This window comes from Pavona decussata, unplaced genomic scaffold (assembly GCF_977016875.1).
Source record: "Pavona decussata unplaced genomic scaffold, jaPavDecu1.1 SCAFFOLD_169, whole genome shotgun sequence".
Lineage (NCBI taxonomy): Eukaryota > Metazoa > Cnidaria > Anthozoa > Scleractinia > Agariciidae > Pavona > Pavona decussata.
Genome location: NW_028145580.1, coordinates 49,735 through 72,665, shown reverse-complemented (window position 1 = coordinate 72,665; position 22,931 = coordinate 49,735). Strand labels below are relative to the sequence as shown.

General features: G+C 37.6%; 1 protein-coding gene and 2 long non-coding RNA genes across 3 annotated transcripts in view; all 3 read right to left on the bottom strand.

Moving 5' to 3' along the window:
• The window catches only part of LOC146464044 (uncharacterized), a 198,706-nt gene that overhangs the window by 129,124 nt on the left and 46,651 nt on the right, over nt 1-22,931 (bottom strand). The gene's annotated exons all lie outside the window — the stretch shown is intronic.
• The window catches only part of LOC146464046 (uncharacterized), a 35,740-nt gene that overhangs the window by 2,982 nt on the left and 9,827 nt on the right, over nt 1-22,931 (bottom strand). The gene's annotated exons all lie outside the window — the stretch shown is intronic.
• Nucleotides 19,428-22,039, bottom strand: LOC146464047 (pinopsin-like). Its single transcript, XM_085083736.1, has 2 exons — nt 22,012-22,039; nt 19,428-21,263 (listed from the first exon to the last, which is right to left on the bottom strand). The coding sequence occupies exon 2, from the start codon at nt 21,257-21,259 to the stop codon at nt 20,342-20,344; it is 918 nt and encodes a 305-aa protein (XP_084939862.1). The 5' UTR covers nt 21,260-21,263; nt 22,012-22,039; the 3' UTR covers nt 19,428-20,341.

Here is a 22,931-nt window from a genome sequence, read left to right as displayed (position 1 = left end):
TCACTTTACAGTTTTTTTTTTTGGTGAAATATCTTTTTATTTCAAAGAAAAATGCTAATGACAAAAATTCTTTAAAATCGTCATTTTAGGCGCTAAATTATCACACGAGTTTGAGAGCCTCGCGTGCGAGAACAAATCATTCTATCGCTTTTAAAACACTCAAATCTTTTTTCACAATCCTTAAATATAGGTTGGAATGATTTTGGGAAATATTGCGTCGTTCTGTGTATGCGAAATAATTTAATTTCGAATTCATAATTACAATTCACTGCAGTAAAAAGGACTTCGTGAATAAATTTATTTTCACCATGTGCGAAACCTTCAAATCAATTAAGCTTCTGGTGGTTGAATGTTAGAAAGATTGTCTGTAGATTCCCTTTAAAAATTTCTTTGGGAAATGATTAAGAGCGACGTGAGAGCTTTCCAAAGTCCGTAAAAATGCAAATAGTTGACTCCCCCGCGGTAAACTTTGAATTTGCCGGTCAGACGTAATTTTTAGCCGTGAACTTGTCTTGACCCATATTAGGGTTAAATAAGCACATAGAAAAACATTTCGAAATGTTCTAACGTTATAATATGCTGTAAAAGACAGGTCCATTAATGCCATTTTAGCACGATTCTCTGGTCGTTTGTCACCTAAGTTTGAGCCCGCTGTTTATACTGAAACACCACGCAAAGTGGCCGAATACAAATCTTTGATCAACTTTCGGCACATTTCATCAAGACTGCATCTTCATCGACGGCTAAGTCATTTGTGAGTTGTTGAGGCCTCAAATGTAATAAATGTCCCTAAATGTAATAAAGGTCCTAAGTGTAATACCTTTCGGCCCTAAATGTAATAAAGTCCTAAGTGTAATAACTTTTGGCCCTAAATGTAATAAAGTCCTAAGTGTAATAGCTTTTGGCCCTAAATGTAATAAAGTCCTAAGTGTAATACCTTTCGGCCCTAAATGTAATAAAGGTCCTAAGTGTAATAACTTTCGGCCCTAAATGTAATAAAGTCCTAAGTGTAATAGCTTTTGGCCCTAAATGTCATAAAGGTCATTGACTGAGTCCTACCACGGTTTGACCTCATGTCTTTAATGATTGAATAGTGATGGCGTCATCAGTCAGGCAAATGGCCAAAATTCCCCTTCCTTTGCTAATTTTCACTTGAATTATATTTTGTCAATGTCTTATGGTAGCAGCATACAACTTAAAACGACCTTGCTTCATCGTGCTCAAATAAAGGAAAGTTGACGCGAATTTTCGAAAAATTTGCGTTAATTTCCGTGTACCTTTGAAGCCTTTGCAAATAGTGTTTGTGTTTAAACAGTCAGATGTTTAAGTTGGATTATATTGTAGTGTTTGGAAGCTCATTTTCGCAGACTATTCTGTGACTCATTCATCAAAAATAGTCCTGAAGCTTACATGGAAAATCTCCAATAAACTGTTTTACTAACTTTCTTACTTTGATTTTGTAGCAGGGATATTACTTTTAATAACTTCTCATGATCCGCCTAATTGCACGATTTTCCAGGCCTATAAAATGACATTCTCAAATTCCACAAGCGATTTTTCTATGATCTTACAAACCCTGCTTTGAAGAAAACTAGAGAAATGAAGTCATAACATTTTTTTGATGTAAAAATTTTAGCCACAAACAGAAAGACTCGACAGAAACAATTGAAGACATACATAAAGCAGACTTCACCTCAAGCTAACAGGCCATTGAAGGCGGTTTTTTTTACAGTTTCGCTACTGTTCAAAGGTTAAAGCAGATGCAAGCGCAGTACAGTTTACACTCGGGTTCCCGTGTGACATTTTTCGCATCCATTCGTTGTGTACTCAAAGAGATTACAAGGTGAAACATCTTAATTAAAAAGGCCTTAGTTACAATTTACTACTTCTGTTGTTACTGCCTAACTAGTGTTGCTGTTGGCCCCTGTAGAATAGGACCTGCAGATTAAAATGGCATATGTGACACTTGATGTAAGGCTTTTATTTCAGTGGGTTCTGAGTATTTAAGGTAAAATGTAATCGGGATCCCCTTGACACATTTTGGCCTTCTTGCTTTTGTATAATAAATGCAGTTAAATCTCACATATTTATTACTGTGATTTCATGTGGAGCAGAACATATATTACATTCGAGACCTTTATTACATTTAGGGCCAAAAGTTATTACACTTAGGACCTTTATTACATTTAAGGCCGAAAGTTATTACACTTAGGACCTTTATTACATTTAGGGACATTTATTACATTTGAGGCCTCAACAGAGTATTGCTTCATTTACAGTGCACGAAAACATTCGTTCTAAAGGTTTCGCACACGGTGAAAATTAATTTTATTCACGAAGTACTTTTAATGCAGTGAATTGTATGCCTTTGAAATTAAATTATTTCGCATACACAGAACGACGCAATATTTCCCAAAATCATTCCAACCGATATTTAAAGATTGTAAAAAAAGATTTGAGTGTTTTAAAAGCAGTAGAATGATTTGTTTTCGCACGCGAGGCTCTTAAACCCGTGAAACAATTTAGCACCTCAAATGACAATTTTTATTTGCGTTTTCTTTGAAATAAAAGGATATTTCACCAAAAAAAGTATACAGTGATTTTAGTTATATCCTAGCTTATCTGACATTAAAATATGAAAGAAATCGAAATTTTTACCCTCGCCACGAAATTTAGAATTTGTCTGATTTTTACAGACAGGCGCTCTTAACCTGATTCCGGTGCATTTGACGTGTGGACAAACTTTCTGTGATGAATTATCCTCAACAAGTTAGCAGGTGTCCTAAGTGACAAGCTTTTCTAAAAAATTCCTATGAAAATACAACGCCCTAGCTTTGGACAAGGAGATTTCTCAAGGAAACTAACAAATTTGACAAATTTTGTTGCCCGTATGTACTCTAGAATATAACCTTATATAATAAGTTAGGAAGGCGCAAAACTGCTACTTGTTTACTCCAGCAATCTTCTCGAGATGCAAATTTTTCCTTATAAAGTTTTTAAGTTTCAAGGCTGTTTTGCCTGTTATTGAGCAGCCACATTTTGAACTACACAAGATAATAAAAAAAAAGCCTGTCGCATTCTTTCTCGTTATTGAGAAAAACTATCAAGCTCATGTGCAAGCAGGTCTAACTATGGTATCACAGTCGTATCTAAACCGCACCTTTCAGTGTTCGTAGCATCTGACTTGGTGTTCTCCATCGAGTTTTCTGAGTTCCCTTAGCTTAAATAACTTACCTGAGTGAAGGTTGCTGAGCAGTGGTGATTCTTGTTCGGATATCAGGCGGAGAAAAGCGAAAATTGAGTAAAGGATAATTTAGCAGGATACCTGCTGTGAATAATATAAGCCGGTAATAAAAGTTTACTGTTTTAATCACTTGCATCTCTGCGTAAACAGATGCTTGTCAATCACTTGCACGAAGCCTGGTTGACATATATTAAATGTTTACAGTACGAAACACTACTAACAATACTAAATACTACTAACAATATTCACTATACTTGCACTACTAACAATACTCGCTATGTTTACAATACCATACTTACAATGCTCACACTAATAATAATTACAATGCTTACACTACTTAGAATACTAATACATCACACGCACACACACACTTACGTCCGCATACAAACTGTAGTTGCGCAGCCTTTAGATCACAATGAAAAACAAAAACAAAAACAAGAAAAAAACAAAAGAAAAACAAAAAAAAAAAAACCAGCACAGGCAAGAGGCTATGAAGTTTGTGACATAACGGATATTTCAGCAAATGCTTCGCCTCATTATTTGCAACATTGTAATTAGCATAAAGGACAAAACTAGCTAATGGCAGGTAAATGGTCTTACAAAATTAAAAGTCCTTGGCAAAAGGAGCATTTTAGGAAAATTTGTGCTTGGCAGGTTAGACAGTATTTTGATAAGCGAACGTCATGGTCATCAAAATTTGGCACCAAGCCATCATTCTTGGTAAATTGGTGTTATCGAGTCAATTTCTCAGTGTCGTCAATGTTTAAAACGAATACCAAGAATGACATGTTCTTTTAGTTTAAAGTGTCCATTTGTTCGGAGCGGGTCGTTTAATAAATGCAAATGAGGCAAAATGTAAACAATGACATCAGCAAAGATCTCTCTTAAAATTTCTTCAATGCATAGTTTTTATTTCATTGTTATTTCATGTCATTTCACTATTATTATTATTATTATTATTATTATTATTATTATTATTATTATTATTATTATTATTATTATTACTATTATTATTATTATTATTATTATTATGTTAACACGGTTTGTCCATATCTATAATGAATACCCGCTGATATTATCTTGTCAATTGATGGTCGAAGTTTCCTATAAAACTTCCGTTGCCGCTGTTCCTAGGCTGTCTTTTTAAATTATTAAACTTAAAAGTTTGGTCTCAACTTAAAGCCTTTTCCTAATTTGGTGGAATAAAACCTCAATAGTCAAATTTTGGGTTGTTATTTTGAGTCCATGTCCATCACAACCGTATGATTTTTCTCAAAAATCGTTCCTTTCATTTTTTATTAAAGTCGAGAAGAATTGCCGTTCGTTTCTGGGGAAATTTGTCCTGAAGGTTTCCACTTTTGGGTCTTCGTTGAAGTATCAGCTTTATAAGCTGATTAATTTGGTGATTAAAATGATATTTTCTGGTCACAAAAACACTGCTGCTTTGAACAGTCCATGCTGATCTATCTTGAACTGGCTGTTCAAATTAACAATTGATTCATGCGTCAGCGTGCTTCATCGAGATATGAAGCACGCGGGAAGTTTGGAGAGCACGAAAGATGCGTAAGAGTTGCTCGAGGCGTAGCCGAGAGCAACTCTAGCTTCTTGAGTGCTCTGCAAACTTCCCAAGTGCTTCATATCTCGATGAATGCACAGCTGACGCATGAATCAATTGTTTTATAACATTTTCAACGCGGTAGTTTTTAAACCCGTTGATTCTAGGTTGGCCAGAGGTTTCCCAAGCATTCAGCCAATGTGCAAAATGGTAATAAACAACCCCATGTTCGGTAAAAATTCACATCTTACAGGGTAAAAAAGGCAACACCCCTTTGGACTACAGTAGCTAAAGTTTCTAATTATGGAATAAAATACACTGGTTGCCAATTAAAAATTTTCAAAAAAACAAACTTGAAAATTTGATCCTCGCGTTACATGGGAGAATTCTTTCCGCTTGCGAGGACGTGTCGGTTTGTTTACGCAAGATTTACGCAGTTGTCACGTCTCAAGAATGAAAATAGAAAGAAAACAGACAACTGAAGCTTCCGTAAATGAAAAATTTATTCAATTAAGTCTTTGTTCTTAGAAGCAAAGGCGTACAATTTTTAATCCGAGACGATGAACGCGCAAGTGATTTGAAGGAACTGCAAGTCCATTTTGAAGTGAATTTATCGAACCGTGTGCACGGTTTTTAATAATTTCGCAACAAAACTGTTAGGAATACAAAGAAGCTTTCAATTAGAAAAGTATTTAAGTACAAATTCACAATCAAACCTGTAATTTCTTGTGAATTGAATTCCCACAAGTACTCGAACGTTACCAAGAAAGTTCGTGGCGTATAATCAGTAAATAATGATCTGAAATGTCCGCTTGCTGATCGTCGGCTGGATAAAACAACAATATCTCCTTGAAGCACAATTTCTTCACCGTTAATTATCGGATTTCCGCTTTTGAAACTATCGAGTATTCCTTAGCAGTCTTTCTTTCAGTTAATCGTTTCGAAAAGGTGTCTTTTCCCTCTGGGAAAGCGAAATTGGCGCCTGAAAATTAATAGTTTTGCGAGACACGATGTCACGGGCCTTGTTCTCTTTTTTCCTTTTCTTTAGGTTTTTTTCGGGAGTTAAAAACTCCAATCCCAAAGAAAAAGTGGGAAGAGCTTCTTCATTAGCTGGTGCCCTTGTTGTCATCTGTAGTTAAACGTTTTGCTGAAGATTTCTCCCGTTTTTGAATGCAAAATGGAGAAAGTCGCTCACCGAGTTCTCGAGGCATTTGTTTGCTGACGTCATCAGCGTGCATAATAGGAATATGAAGCACGCTCGCGCAATTGAATTTGATTGCACGAATTTACTAGCTATGTTATAATTAAAATTTGAATATGTGCAAACGAGGCACAAATTCGGTTAGGAGGCAAAGAACTGATCGCACGACATCAGCGTTAAGACTCGAGATTCTGTGAGGTGGCCATGGGGGAATCACGGGTACATCAAGGTACCCGAGCACAGCTTACCTTGAACGAAATAAACATTAGCGTCCAGTTTCTACACGCCATCTTCTGCACCCTGATATAATAAAGCCTAATTAGCCTCGGCTGGAGACATTTAATAGCCAGGGGATGTACCGTCCTTAACGCAGGTTAACTATTCCAACTTGGCATTATAACTGGCACGATAATTTATACAATTTTGCAGTAAAGTAAAATTAGGTTCATTTCTTGCGTGGTATATTTATTGCTTTCATAAAAAAAACTATCATTCAATAGTAGAGTCTTAAGTTAGACTGAATCCTTCGTACGAAACGTTAATATCAGTTATCACTGAACTAAAAAGGCTGATCAACAATAGAATCTTACTAACATGTAAAAGATACTTGAGGTGCATCACCAACTGTATCCTCTATTCTGTTTGTAAAAATATACATTGTGTCGTCATGCGTTGAAAAAAACAACCTCATACCTTATGTCACGTGATGTCTTCAAGTGCAATTACTTCCGCACTCTGATATAGCGGATTTTGGTTTAAAGTTTTTTCCTTATTTTCATACATTAAGGACAAAACTAGCTACTGTCAGATAAATAAGTATTTTCGAAAAATTAGAGCGTGGTCGCTGAAACAGTATTTTGAAAAACGAAAATAATCATCATCATGTAAGCATAAATAATACACAAATAATGCCTGGCGCACTTTTGCCACCAAGCCTGTGTTATGAATTACGAAAGCAAATTTCTCTGAAAATATTCAACATGTCAAACCAATATTTACACTAATTACCAAGAGTGGCCTGTTTTTTTACTTTATGCAAATGAGGCAAAATGTAAACAATGAAATCAGCAAAAATTCTCCTATAGTTTCTTCATCGGATTCTTTTTATTCATTTTTATTTTCCTTTATTATTATTTTAATTTTCATATTACCACGTTTACCCCATATAATAAATACGCGTTGATATTATCCTGTCGCCAAAGAAAAACAGACTATCTATGGTAGAAGCTATAAAACTTACGTTACAGCTGTTCTAAGGCCGCTATTTAATATTTAGCTTAAGTTTAGAGCCTTTTCATTAAATTTGTCATAAGTTCAGGCCTCGATAGTCATGTTTGAGGGTTCTAACTCATACATGTCCATCACAGCTGTACTAAATTAATCTAAACAATAGACCTATTCGGCTTACCCAATGCTGTACCAAATTCAGATCCCCCGGGGTTAAGATTCTTTGTTTATTGCATTTGCATTATAATGTAGCATTCACATTTAAATCATATGGAAATACTTAGAACAAAACATTTTATGCCAAAAGGATTTGAATTGGGTACAACATTGCGTTAGCCGAATAGGTCTATTGTTCCTTAATTTGTTGTTTAAAAGTGAGTCGTAGCTTGTCGTGGATAATTGTTGTTCGTTTTTCTAGCAGTTTGTGCATTTGTTTCCTCCGTTGAAATATCAGCTTTTTTTGTATTTTTGTGATCAAAATTACGTTTCTCTGGTCACAAAAAAAGGCCGTTATGAAGAGTTAATATCCATCTGGAGGCGGCTGTTTATATAAAAATTTGAAAAACGTCAATCATTTCAGCAACGCGAAGCTACAAGAGAGGAGGAGTCAGTTTTCAGACAATGAAATGATCGCACGACATTAATCACAGCCTCAATAGGTCGATCAATTCGAACCCTTCCATATCCCTACCCTCTGGGTATGGGGAGTGGATATTTTGAGCTGGATTTTCCTTTAGATCTAGAGGAATTCTTTGGTGAGTTTTTGGTAGTTTGGGCCCCAAAATGGGGTTTGGGAGTTTCTCACGGACAAGATCGAACCCTTCCATGTCCCTACCCTCTGGGTATGGGGAGTGGATATTTTGAGCCGGATTTTCCTTTAGATCTAGAAGAATTCTTTGGTCAGTTTTTGGTAGTTGGGCCCAAAATGGGGTTTGGGAGTTTCTCATGGACAAGATTTGGTCTTTGGGAACGAATGGCTCACTCAAAACGGTTTCAAAATAGTTTTTGAAGTTCTCATGAATGAAGCAGGTGGTTGATGTGCAAGCCTGCGAGCCCGAGTCTACTTATTTGCGCGAGCCGGGAAATTTTTTATCGAGACCCTGATATTTCCGCCAAAACTTCCAAATGTGAACATAAAGCCTTTTTATAGTCTTAATTACATGCGGTCTACAAACATACGTAGCCATAGTTACACTCTTTATTGGACGTGTGAAAAACTGTATATTCTCGGCACGATGAATTGTTGATTCGAAGCCGATCCGATGAAACTTCACGGCCGACCAAAAACATATATAACTTTATGACCCTTTAGTCATGTCACGAATATGAATCACTATGAGAGTGATGTATTATTCAGTCAGTGACACAGGCTTACTCGAAGAAAGTTTCTTCCAACAGGAGTCGAGACTATGACCTTCCGATTACCGTGACTTCCGATAACTACCAAAACAATTAACTTTATTTAACTTGTCTTGCCCATTTACGACAGCACTACTGCAGGGTAAATGCAAATTAATCCTACCTAGACTGGAAAGGGGGATGCTGGCAGGGACGACTTTGAAGCTCAATAGCGTTTTTTTTAATTTTTGAGCAAAAAAAAAAAATGTTCGAGCAAAAGCCCTGAAACTTCAGGACTTTTTCAGAACTTTATCTAGGAAGAAAATGATGAGATCGGTTAGTGTTGATTCACGTTATGTTACCATATGTCAGTGTTCCTAAACCCGATTGCAAATATTCCCCTAAAAACTTTCATATTTTCGCCGTGGTGCTACGCAAGATGATTATACTGTTAACAGTTTGAAGCTGGGATGCCGGTGGTGCTGTTCGGTTATCAGATGCGAGCGTATGGGAAGGGGGGGGGGGGGGGGTGGGGGGGAGTTACCTTTCCCCGCAAACGAAGCTAAACATTTGAAGAACGGTAGGTCCTACTCACCCGGAATGGGATCCTTTCAGTTCATGAAAAATTCACCTTGACAGCTTAGCGGATACAAAAAGGTGGACGTGGATAAGCGTGTTATTCAACTCTTTTGTCTGTCTCCTTTAAGCCTTAGTTTACTGCCAATTGCAAGATGAACAGTGATATATCTGAAGTTTGTCATTGTTTTTGTAAATATACGAAATAACTAGACTGGATATGAAATTGCATAGGGTTTTCAAATGCAAATTAAGAGAAAATAGGAAAATATAGCAAAAGAAAAAACCATTCGTAAAAAGAGGCTTGCTCAAGAAGAGGTGTTGGAGTACTTGGAGTAATCGGTGCGAAAGGGAGAATCGCGGGCGCATCGCAGTCTTTCTAAGTATCTAGCTTAGCAGAATAATTTCGATGGGGCAGCTGATAGCAGAAACAGCTCGTCACTCAGGGTTGTTAGGTTTGTAATTTTTAGATTTGAAATGAATGCATGAAGTTGTTGGAGAAGTGAAAATGAGGTTTTGATTTGTTTGGTAAAAAGATCGAGAATAGTTTCCTTAACAACTAATTGTTGGCCTGACTGAGATCTTTGCCAACAACTTCATTCAGCAAACAAGAACTTTCTCGGATTTACTGTGACTGTCTTCTCAACCCTCCTACGTAAAAACCCCATCCCGTATTCTCAATTTCTTAGATTTCGACATTTATGAAGTATTGATCCTGGTTTTTCTAACAAATCAGAGAAAGACGCCATTTGCATTAAAATAAAAATATGTTAAATTATTAGCCAGGTAAAGCTAAAAAAAAGTTGGGTGAAATAGTGAAGCCTCGCTAAAAATTAACATAGAGCTGCATGGAACTGTGCCAAAATAAGCACCATAAGTTTGACCAGCAATTAGTTTAAGTTTTATTTTTAAAGCTCCTTTGTACATAGACTATAGCCTTTTTAAATAGACACGAATCAAAGATACATCGATCAAAACTGATCAATTAAGTATCGAAACTTTAGGTCAATCTTAACTAACGACTCTAAATCAAACACATATGCAAATAATTGCTTTGATTATGTATCGAATCTGAAAAAGTACACTAGTACAAATTACCATAATACCATCAAATAGCTATATTGTGACTACAGTGTTATTCACTAGTAATCGGATAACGATTATAATATCATCCTCTCTTGAATATTATCCAATATGTATTGAAATTTCACGTCTTACAGTTAAAATCACTGAAAAATGTTCAATACTATTCACAATATTAATAACCAATTGTGACAAAATGAGCAAGCAACGTTGCGATGTCTACATAAGATCAGTCTCAAGTTCAGCTTAAGCAAAATGATCTTAGATCAGTTTTCAATTGATTGTAGTTCATCCAAACGCTAAGTAATTGCTTCAACCAATCACAACAGATGTAGACGGAGACCAATCAGAATTCCCAACAAGTGCATGTAACCGGCGCCAAGCGCGGGAAGAACAGTGTGGACAAGTCACGATTGGTTTTGGTTTTGCTTCTCATTGGCTGAAATAGTATGGCGCGACACTTACTAACCAATCACAAGGCAAAGAAAAGCAAAAACCAAAACAAATGCAAAATTCATTTCTACAACCAACTAACTTAATATATGTAAATACTTGTACAATGAGTGCACTAAAGAACTCTTTATTGCTATACTGATAAGTTACCTAAATGAATTATTAACATCTAGCTGAGGTAAAAGCTACTCTGATAAAAATTCAAGATGACTTAAAGAGCGGTTTTCAAATGAATGTCGAAAGTAATTTCGTTAATGCTTTGGTTTACTTCACTGCTCTTTGCAATTTGTTGTCAAAGTTCGCGCCAAACCAATCGCGGTTTGTTTGCACACGTTTTCCCGCGATCGGCGTCGGTTACATGTATTTACTTCAGGTTTCTATTGATTCATTGTGCTGTTTGCACCCGTTATGATTGGCCAGCGTAATTGGTTTGGTTTTACATTGGTTTGGCATTATAACTTGCACGATAATTTGTACAATTTAGCGGTAAAGTAGAATTAAGTTCATTTCTTGCGCGGTATACTTATTGATCTTTATTGCCTTCATAAAAAAACTATCACTCATATTGACATAACAGCTAAGGTCTTTAATTAGACTAAATCCCTCCTACTAAACTTTAATATCAGTTTTCCGTGATCTGAAAAGTCAGATCAACAACAGATTCTTACTAACATGTAAAAGATACTTGAGTTGCATCACCAACCGTATCCTCCATTATGTTTTTTTAAAAAAATGGCATTGTGTCGCCATGCACTGACCAGACAATCTCATACCTTGGACGTGATATCCTCTGCTACGATAACCACCCTGATATAGCAGACCTTTTTTGATATGTTTTGCCTCATTAGCACACATTAGCATAATTAAGGACAAAACTAGCTACTGGCAGATAAATAGTCGACGTGACGCTACGCAAGATGAACATACGCTCACAGCTTGAGCTTGGGCTGCCTGTGGTCTTACTCGGTTATTCAGATAAGGGGATATCCGGGCACAGGGAGGGGGATACTCCTCCCCGCAAACAAAGCTAAGCATTTGTAGAACGTTAAATGCTACTTACCTGAAATGGGCTCCTTTCGGTTCACGATAAATTCAGCTTGACAGCTTAGCGTTTACAAGAAAGTGGAGGTGAATGAGCGTGTTATTTAACTCTTTTGTGTGTCTCCTTCAAACCTTAGCTTGCTGAACAGCAAGATATCTAAAGTTGGTCATTGTTTTCCTAAATAGAGGAAATAACTTGATTGAACACAAAATTGCATTAAGGTTTTAAAAATGGAAAATAAGAGAAAATGGGAAAATGTAGCAGAAGAAAAAAAACATAGCCTTCTTAGCAGTCGTTTCCGTTTCCTTTAAGCCATGTGGGGCAAGCGCGAAAGATGCGCGAGGGCATTGGACAAAAAGGAGCGAAGGGGGGGGGGGGGGGGGGGAGAAGGAACGGGGAAGGAAAGGAAGCGCCTGCCGCTGCCCCCAGACATTTTACCGAACGCCGTTAATCAACAAACGGGAAGCAGTGATGTATTACCATTGGTCAATCGTCTTTCAGTCAAACTCATAGACCAAAACGACGTCTGGTTCTTGTTTTTTAAAGACAAAAATATGGCCGAGGTCGAAGAGAACTCTTTCGAGTATCAATTCGATTTCGAGTTTGCTTTGTTTTTAGAAACGACTAAACTACTTTCGCAGGGAGATACTTTAATTCAGTTAAAACCGGAGCAAAGTTACTTTAAGAACAAATGTCCATTAACATAGAGCAAAATCAAGAATTTTCGGTCACGCTCAAAATATAGTTTTCATTGCGCTTTAGTTTGTTGGTAGGTATTATCGTCTTAACAAACATGGTGTAGTTCGTTTTTCGAAATCCCGCCGGAATTTTAAAATTTAAGAAAATTTGTTTTGGCTGTCAGCGGTCTCAAAACACGAAAAGCTGGAAGGAAAATTGGCTGGTCTGAAAGCTTGTTTCATATACGAACAAAGAATTTTTTATTCAAACTCTGTAACCATAAATAGATCGAGGAAGCCTTAAGAGCGGATGTCTGTAAATATCAACCAGAGGTGTGCAATAGCGAAAAATTCAAAATTCTCAAAAAAATTCACAATATAGCCCACGGTAAACTATTGCAAGAAATACATGTTTTACTTCGATCCGATAATTATTTTTGATGTGAGGGTATGATCTTGAATTCACCGCTCCTAAACCGGGTTTTCGGTGTCTGACACCACATGTTGCGAAGACCGTGTTTTAAAAATCAAACCAGTTTTGTTCCAAACGAAAAACATCCAGTCTGATAAAGTACATAATTATGGACATCATGAATGGTATGTTACTCATCTGAAGTGAAAATTAAATATTTAGGAGATTTTTCAATATTTACAATTTTTTAAGCGATTTCTCGTGATGCCAAATTGTCAAATTTGCAAGGCTAAAATCATCAACTGGTACATGGCGTTGAGGATAAAGATTTACACCACGTGAAAGAGCATCATTTCTTCTTATAAAATCCGCTTTCAAAACTATGGGCAACACAGAAGGAAATTTTGGAGGCCGCGAATTCCAAGTAGTACTTTAGTGAAATTTAAGCTTTTCTGTCACGGCATTCCGATGCTAAAACTCAGACAAACGCAACATGAAAACGTTTCAAACAACAATGGTTTATTAATTCTTGCTACAGGGCACTGCCTGTGCATGACCTATGCTTATAAGACTATTTTCCTTGGTTTTCTATCTTTTAGGGGCAGTGTCAAAAAATTTTAGCGGAGTTCAAAAGCCGTACACGGGTCAGTTTACGTTGTCAACCGGTCGCAACACTAGTAAATATGGAATAAAATGAAACCACTTCTTCTTTTATTCAATCTTACTTTGAAAAAAATGGAGCAAATAGCTAATAGTGCGATGTAATTCATACCTTTGAGCGGCCACACTAGATGTTTAAGAAATATGGGACATCTATAGGAAGCATCGTAAAACTTTAGGCCGTGTTATACATTTGGTCACAAAGATTGTGTTACATACATTTCACCGGTAGACCGCTGACCTTGCACTTACGTACGCCCTTGTCCACGGGATAGAAAGCGATGTTTCGTCCAGCTAGACCCCAAAGACAATTAATTATATAATCAGGTCAAACTGAGATTACGGTTTTGGGTTATCACAATTTTATCTGGTTGCGTCTACACTCGCGCAGTTGTTTTGATTTTTGATAAAGTTTTTCAAATTTCAGTCTAACGTAGCCTGCGAATACAGCCGCTTCTCATCACTCCCGTCCCCGAGGGGCGTTTCGCGAGGCTACCATGAATGCTACTCAAGGAGAGTTAAAAGCAATGTGACTGTCTAGTTCATCTGGATAAGACCCAATTTCAATTTATTGTTCACAAAATTTGTCTGTTGTATGATAGTTTTCATGCGATAAAAGATAGTTCATCCATCAGTAATGGAATTTGAGCAGACACAAAGTATTTTTCCGGGAAACACGCTACAATTCCGGGACATTGCAGAAAAAAATCGGGACATCAAAGGAGATGTCTTCCAGAAATTCGGGAAGATGATCCAAATTTTCGGGACGTCTAAGGTTAAGACCTAGTATTGCTCAAACAGCGTTTGCTAGAGTTGTCACCCCCCGTTTAATGGGTCAAAGTAAGAACACGATCCAACAAGATCATGTTGCCTGAATATATGGTGCTATGCTCTGAATTTTTAGAGTACTTGCGAAAGCCGACAGGCACTAATATCTTGTGGATAAGTCTAGATTGCACAAATGTGATGCTCCGATCTCCCTTCGTTTGCTTGAAATGATTAGCTGCTGCAGCGCCGTCTGATGCCATGAGCATCTCGATGTCTTGAGCAAATAGACCTGATTAGATGGCTGTCATTGATTTCGAAGATATCAAGGGAAATTTTGCCCTGAAGTTTAGTCAGTTAGTTATGTCACTTTGTAGAACTGGCTTTACAGCCAAAGGAGCGTAGCTGTGACGTCCAGGCTGTGAAACCCTGGCCCTTTTTCTGACAAAAATTGCTCCCCCTACGTCCCTCCCTATAACTGCTGACAATGTACTGTGGTCGACTGTAGCAGGTGTGAGTCGTACTGCAGGAATTGGGGAAAGTAGGGACGACAGTGGTGACGCAACCCCGTTTCCCTCCACGCTCTTACCCTGCCGCCTCCCCACTAAGCTCCCCATTCTTTACGTCGGGAAACTGTAACAGTGACAAAGCACAGGGCCAAATAACTTTAAAAAAAATCACTAAAAATCACAAATGTGTGTGGATGTAATAACCAGTAATTCAGAATCAAATTGCAAGCGTTATTAAAGGTAATTCTTATTTAAGGTCAGGAGTTTTGCGTTACAGTAATTCGATACCTGCTCTGCCTACGAGAAGCTCCGCCTCAGTTTTCAGTGTTCAGTCAGCAAACCCCGTGGCCCTTAGATAGTTTCGAATGTCTGTGCCACAATCTCTGATTGGAATACATTGGGTATTCGCTGGATTTCCAAAACTTTGTCCACATTGTCCTCCAACAATCGAAGCATACTAACACGATACCATTTCGGCTCAATTTGTTTGAACGCCGTGAAACCAGAATCGAGCATTTTAAAAGTTGGATTGCAGAGCAAAATAAACAAACTGAAGCGATCTGAATACCAACGTGGGCTAACTGCACGTTTAGAAAGTTCAGTGACAGAAAATACAGCTCACAAGTAAATTGCAGTTACAGTTTGTATCGAGGGGGCAGTGAAAAATAACCCTTAGCATGTGCCCGGGGGGTACCATTCGAGCAGAGGTCCTTTGATCTTCCTAGATAAGTCGAAGGGTCTCCGGCTCGCAGGGTACCCGGGGGGTGAACCTTTATAAAAAAATTGACGGGGGTGATCGTAGCTTTCGGGGGATAAAATTCGTGGTTTGGTACCTGTCAAAGGTATGGCGGTACCTTTTAGCCAGTTGTAGGGTATGAGCGAAAACATATAAGAGAAAGTTATTTTAACTATCAGTCAACTGTCACTTAGCGTATTCCTTTTAGAATTGGTACCACTAAGTGGGAAAATTATACAGACCACGGCTACAAAACAAATTCTGGTACCTTTTAGTAGTACTTTTCAAAATTTATGACGATCAACTCGTCAATTTGATATAGGAGTCCCCATCCCACTGGGGGCAAGGGGTCTGCGCAAACTGTAACGCAATCTCTGCCGTTAAACGTATTTTTAAATCGCGGCAAAATGCATATATCGTTCCTGATTGATGTGATGATTTCTACAATGTACAGAAAGCTCGCTAAAAAGGTATGAATCACGTAGCACTTGTAGCTATTGTTTCATTTGTTCTAAAGAAGGATTCAATGCAAAACATTCTGGTCCGAATTCAAAACGTTGACTACGTAAACTGACCTTTGTGACCTTTACACGCTTTTGAACTCGGGGTCTAATAATACTGCTACAATCTTTTGTGCCTGCCCGAAATGATTAAAAACCATGGAGAGTAATATTATGAACGTGGGCCAAAACCTCTAGCAAGTACCAACAAACAATTGTTGTTTGAAAAGTTTTCATGTTGTGTTTATCTGAGTTTTAGCTGAGTTTTAGCATCGGAATGCCGTGACAGATTAAAAGCTCAAATTTCACTAAAGTACTACTTGGAATTCGCGGCCTCAAAAATTTCCTTCTGTGTTGCCCATTGTTTTGAAAGCGGATTTTATAAGAAGAAATGATGCTCTTTCACGTGGTGTAAATCTTTATCCTCAACGCCATGTACCAGTTGATGATTTTGGCCTTGCAAATTTGACAATTTGGCATCACGAGAAATCGTTTAAAAAATTGTAAATATTGAAAAATCTCCTAAATATTTAATTTTCACTTCAGATGAGTAACATACCATTCATGATGTCCATAATTATGTACTTTATCAGACTGGATGTTTTTCGTTTGGAACAAAACTGGTTTGATTTTTAAAACACGGTCTTCGCAACATGTGGTGTCAGACACCGAAAACCCGGTTTAGGAGCGGTAAATTCAAGACCATAGCCTCACATCAAAAATAATTATCGGATCGAAGTAAAACATGTATTTCTTGCAATAGTTTACCGTGGGCTATGTTGTGAATTTTTTTGAGAATTTTGAATTTTTCGCTATTGCACACCTCTGGTTGATATTTACAGAGACTTTGTATTTCCCGCTACGCGAAATACAATTTTATCCTGGAAACGCGAGGAAGTATTTAGCCATATGGCACAAGCTCATTCTGTCTGTATTCCAGCTGTAAGCAAATGAGTTGGTGTTCTAAAACATAAGTAAAATTTGTCTTGGGCAATTTTATCTACGCTTTGTTCGAGCGACGTAAAGCTCGAGAAAATCTTCTAAATTGAATGAATGAATGAATGAATGAATGAATGAATGAATGAATGAATGAATGAATGAATGAATGAATGAATGAATGAATGAATGAATGAATGAATGAATGAATGAATGAATGAATGAATGAATGAATGAATGAGTGAGTGAGTGAGTGAGTGAGTGAGTGAGTGAGTGAGTGAGTGAGTGAGTGAGTGAGTGAGTGAGTGAGTGAATGAATGAATGAATGAATGAATGGATTTTTATATACCTCACAGATCACCAAGTCTCATGGCGGTTTACATTTCTATATTTACTCAGTATTTACTGAAGGCTTCCCCAATCTATTTATGGTTACAGAGTTTGAATAAAAATTTCTTTGTTGGTATACGAAACAACTGCATCTTGGAGTAAACAAGTTGCTCGCTGAAATTTACCAGAAGTTAAAAATGATTGGTTCTCATCAATCACATGCGATATTTGACGTGACAGTGTAGACCCCAAGGGAGCTAAGTCATTTGGAGGCATTCGTTAAAATGTCTGGGCTCCGCGGCAGGCGTTTCTTTTCCTTCCCCGCCCTGTTCCCCCCCCCCCCCCCCCCCCACTTCCGCTCCTACTTTTTTTGCTCCTTTTTGTCCAATGCCCTCGCGCGCCTTTCGTGCTTGCCCCACTTGGCTTAAACTGAAAACGGTTATTATGCAGGCTAAACAAAAAAACGGTTCGTAAAAACAGGCTTGCTCAAGTAGAAGTGTTTGAGTGCTTGGAGTAGTCGGTGCGGAAGGGAGAATCGCGGGCGCATCGCAGTCTTTCCAAGTATCTCAGTAGAATGATCTTGATGGGGCAGCTGATAGGAGAAACAGCTCGTCGGTCAGGGTTGTCAGGTTTGTAATTTTTAGATTTGAAGTAAATTCATGAGGTTGTTGGAGTAGTAAAATTAGCTTTCGAATTGTGGGGTGATAAGATCGTGAATAGTTTCCTTAAATTGTTTTTGGCCTGACTGGGGTCTTTGCCAACAACTTCATTCAGCAAAGAAGAACTTGATTGGACTTACTGTGACTGTCTTCGCAACCCTCACACGTAAAAGACTCCATCACGTATTCTCAATTTCTTAGACTTCGACATTTATGAAGTTATGATGTTGGGTTTTTCCGAACAAATTAGAGAAAGGCCCTATTTGCATTCAAATAAAAATATGCCGAATTATTAGCCAGGTCAGGCTCGAAAAAAATCGTTCGGTGAAGCCTTGCCAAAAGTTAACATAGAGCTGCGTGGAACTGTGCCAAAATAAGCACCATAAGGGTAACCAGCAAATGGTTTAAGTTTTATTTATTGAAGCTCCTTTGTACCTAGACTAACCTTTTTAAATACTGACATCAATCAAAGATACATCGATCAAAATTGATCAAATAAGTATCGAAACTTAAGTTCAATCTTAACTAACGACTCTAAATCTAACACATATTGATTATGTATCGAATCTGAAATAGTACACTAGTATTAATTATCATAATACCATCAAATAGCTATATTGTGCATACAGTGTTATTCACTAGAAATCAGATAACGATTATAATATCATCCTCTCTTGAATATCATCCAATATGTATTGAAATTTCACGTCTTACAGTTAAAGTCAAGGAAAAATGTTTAATTCTAATCACAATATTAATTATGTAAATACATGTAGAATGAGTGTACTAAAGAAGTCTTAATTGCTATACTGATAAGTTACTTAAATGCATTATTAAGCATCTAGCTGAAATAAAAACTACTCTGATAAAAATTCAAGATGACTAAAACAGCGGTTTTCAAATGAGTATCGAAAGTAATTTCGCTAATGCTTCGCTTTGGTTGACTGCTTTCTCGGTAATTTGTTGCCAAAGTTCACAGTTTGCTCGCACCACGTTTTCCCGCGCTCGGCGTCGGTTATATGTATTTACTTCAGGTTTTGGTTGGTTCAATGCGCTGTTTGCGTCCGTTGTGATTGGCCATGCAAATTATTTAAATTGGTTTTACGACGCTCAAATAAAACCGTACTGCTCTACTTAGTTCACTATGCCTGTAGCTTTAATACAAATTAAAAGACAAGTTACTGATCTAAACGACCAGGTCAACTAGTAACCACCTAATTAGCTATTGGAATCTTTTTACAGCTACATAACTTAGATACAACGCCATAGTGACAATAGACCTGACGAGTGCAAATTTACTCTGCCCACTCCCCCAATACAGCTAACTTGTCACGCCGCCAATTTCCCGATCAGTAATGAGCTTTTTCGTTTAGCTTCGACCAAGGTCCCTCAGCGCTACCAAAGACAAAAGGACTATTGTCTAACGGCACAATGCCCAAAGTTGAGCCGGAACAATAGACCATTTCTTGGTCTATTGTACTTGTTATAACTCCAGGGACTACATTAATGAAACCCTGCTAAATTAAGACGTACCGTAAGTATTGTTCTTTAAGGTGATTCCGGCGAAATAAAAGTTGTCGTGAAAATTTTCTTAAACTTTCTGTAATTGTTCACTACTATGTACTATTTTTAGAAATGAAATAAAAAAGATAGGTCACCTTGTCCGTGAAGGAGCTCAATCCACTCAATGTACAATACTGAGGAGACATCTTAACTTAGGAGCGCTTCGTGAATCTGTCCTTGCATGCGCCTATCACAGGAACGTGCTCTAGATTTTAGTATCCGCTCTTCCCTCGTCTATCAAAGAGCTCACAAAGACCTTCGCACTGACATTCTGAAATAATATTTCAACTCATTTTTTTTAGATATGTCCAGAAATGCACGCAAATGAGATTCATGAACTGTTTGATAGACATCACAAGGTGTCCCCTAGCCTTAATTCTTACTAAAACACAGATAATTCTGTCAAACGTTAAGTCATATGAAAACGACTAAAAGGTCTGTTTTATATGAAGTACCCATATTCAGGGTTAGGTGCATTTCTGGACATCAGTGTTGTTTTGTGTGTGCCAGTGTGTGTGTGTGTGTGTGTGTAAATGAATTGCAACATCAAATGAGAGAGGGATCTGTCCCGACCGCTGGCATAAACAACACAAAACTGAAATACACTAACACACATCATTGCAAAACGTAAAATGGATAATTGCTCAAAATTTCAAATGTATACTTGTCAAGTTCTCAAGTCTGATGGTCCGTTTAAAATACGAATATGACTTGATGACGAACCACACTGCCAAATGCAATAGACCTGTTTATTTTTTAAAATTCACCTGGCAAGTTCCTTTTCTGGTGCCCTCTTCACTTTTCTTCTGTCTCTCAAAAGACTTCCAGTTTAGCCGATAATAATAAACGTTTATGGCAACACATACCCTTTGTAATCACAAGGGACCGAGGGGAATAATCTCAACTTGTCTTCGCTGACGTCGAAAAAGCGAAAGGAGAACTCTTTTAAAGTCTGGCATTCTGACTGCATATAAAATAGGATTTACAAGGGAGTTTGCAACAAACAAAACGATGAAAGCCCCTTCAAGATGAGAAAACACCGGGTAAGGAGGAAGAATGGAAGGTAAATAGACCAACAGGACAGTAAATATGGTAAATGGAAGCCACAGCAGCAAAGATACCACAGTCACAATGAACAATGTTTTGGTTAGTTTTCTTTCTCTGCTGGCTGCACCATGGTGCTGAGGATGAGCTCCACAAGAAATTTTGACAGCAAGGGACACATAAGAAACACAAATGACAAATAAACAAAAACCATTGAATAAACTCCAAATATAGTTGTCATAGTTCACAGGGTTGCGAAGGAAATAAATAGCAATTGGTAACAGCCCAGATGTAACCCAAATGATTGTAATAATAAATCCAAACACCCACTCTTTAATAACACGATGTCTGAAAGGACGAAACGTCGCGTGCGCTCGTTCTAACGAGATCGCAGCGAGGTTTGTCAGAGAAGCTGCAGGAAAAAAGTACACCATGTAAAATTCGACAAGCAAAGGCGGTCTTTGGATATTCCAAAAGGAGCATGATTCTCCAAAGGAAACAAAATATGTGATTTTTGAACATCCTCCAACAAACATATCTGCAACTGCCAGGTTGATCACCAGGTACATGCTTCGCTTACGAAGACTGCGATTTTTGATAAAAACAATAATTGTAAGGATATTAAGAGTTACTATAGCAACAGACTCGGTCAGCAATACTGGAAGCCAGGCAATACACTCAGATGAAGAGAACAACTGGAAACTTGCTTCATTCTGTGTTCTGTTTTGCGGATCAGAAGCATTAACCATCTCTCTGGGAAAAAAAAGATTTCTATCAGGGTAAATTGTTTCTTTGTTATTCCCGATATGTTTAGCAAAAGTTTTATAAATCTACCAATTGAAGCCAAATCAATGTTTCTAAGCCACATAGCATCCATCATCCATGGCCACCTGTTATACTACTGTAGAACCTTGTTATTGCACTGAAATTTTACCTTTTTTTTTTTTCATAAATTTCGAAAATTAAAATTTAAAAAATGAAAGCAAAGGAAACAGATGGAAGTCTTGACAAGTGATCTTGTCAGCACTGTTCCTCAGGCCCGGTTTACCCGGAAACACAAGCACACACGATTCCATCTTAACTCTTTAAATTGAACGCAAGCGCAAAGAAAAGTTTAAAATATTTTGCCTGTCCAATTTGTGCATGCGTTTCTCAGTGGCAAAAGTTACGCTTGCTTCACATCAAAAAACAGCCCTCAGCTACCGATCACTGATTGCACACAATGTTACATTAATCACGGCACACTTTCATCTTTTGCAAGAAAATGTGTCATTAAATGTTCGTTCCCGTTTATGGATTTCTGTAAGAGGCTTCCCTTGTGTACATTTGTGACATGAATTTCACGTACTGACTATTATTTCCGGAGCTGCTGCATGATCCGAGTGTGAGAGTTACTTTTAAGACTTTGGACAAACCACTTAAAATAAAAACTTAATAAACTTTCGTTTCTATGCCAAAAGGAAAACATGGCGTTACAGAACAATAATTTTTCAGTACATACCTTAGCAGGAAGTAAAATAATCGACTCGTCTGTGCTGGAAATAATTCTGAAAAAATATTCCCTCTGCAACGAAAAATGCATGTTAACTTCAGTATTAATATATCTTTTAAGTTGACAAGGAAGAAGGTTCATGTTTCGATTTCTGGTCTTGTAATTGATGCATTTTTCATGACATGAACGAAAATGAGGTGGATGACAAAGTCGATTGCCCTGTGATGATGAAATTACCTGGTGAAATACCTCGATATTGTCCGAGCGCTTGTTATCATTTTGCTGTGGCGTAAACCGCGAGAACTACATAGCCTTCGCCTAGAATTCCCACAAGCCGGCTGTGATGGCGCCGAAAGATAGCATTACAAGAGATGGAGTCGCGAGGCGATACAAACGAAAACAGATTTTGGGAAAATCTGTCCTTCGCACAACACCCTGCCAGCTCCATGGGCAAATCAATATAATATTAACACAACACATGATTCGTTCATGGTTGCTATAACTGAAACGGAAAATTTTAAACCAATTGTCACTGCTAATAGAATTGTATGTTCAAAACATGTTTAAACTTGCTGAGCTACCGACTTAGCAACTCATAACAATGATCTAAGCAACAAGCAACGAGTTAATCTGTTTGAAAATGTTTTGTTCAAAAAATTTGCTACCTTCTGAATAATGCTAAAATCACGTCAACTGTATTTTTTTGTAAGTCAGTTGCGCCAGGAGTATCCAATGTCACAAGAAAGTTAACTAAACACAAAACGAGGTTGTTTCTAAAAACTCCTTAATAATTTTAGAATCGCTAAAACAATCGCAAAAAAAATTCCTTTTTCCTATATATTTAAAACTCCACGGCACAACTGTTTCGGAACTGATTCTTTCTTAGATATTTGAGGCCCATTAAAAGAATTAAAATGAAAAGTTACAAC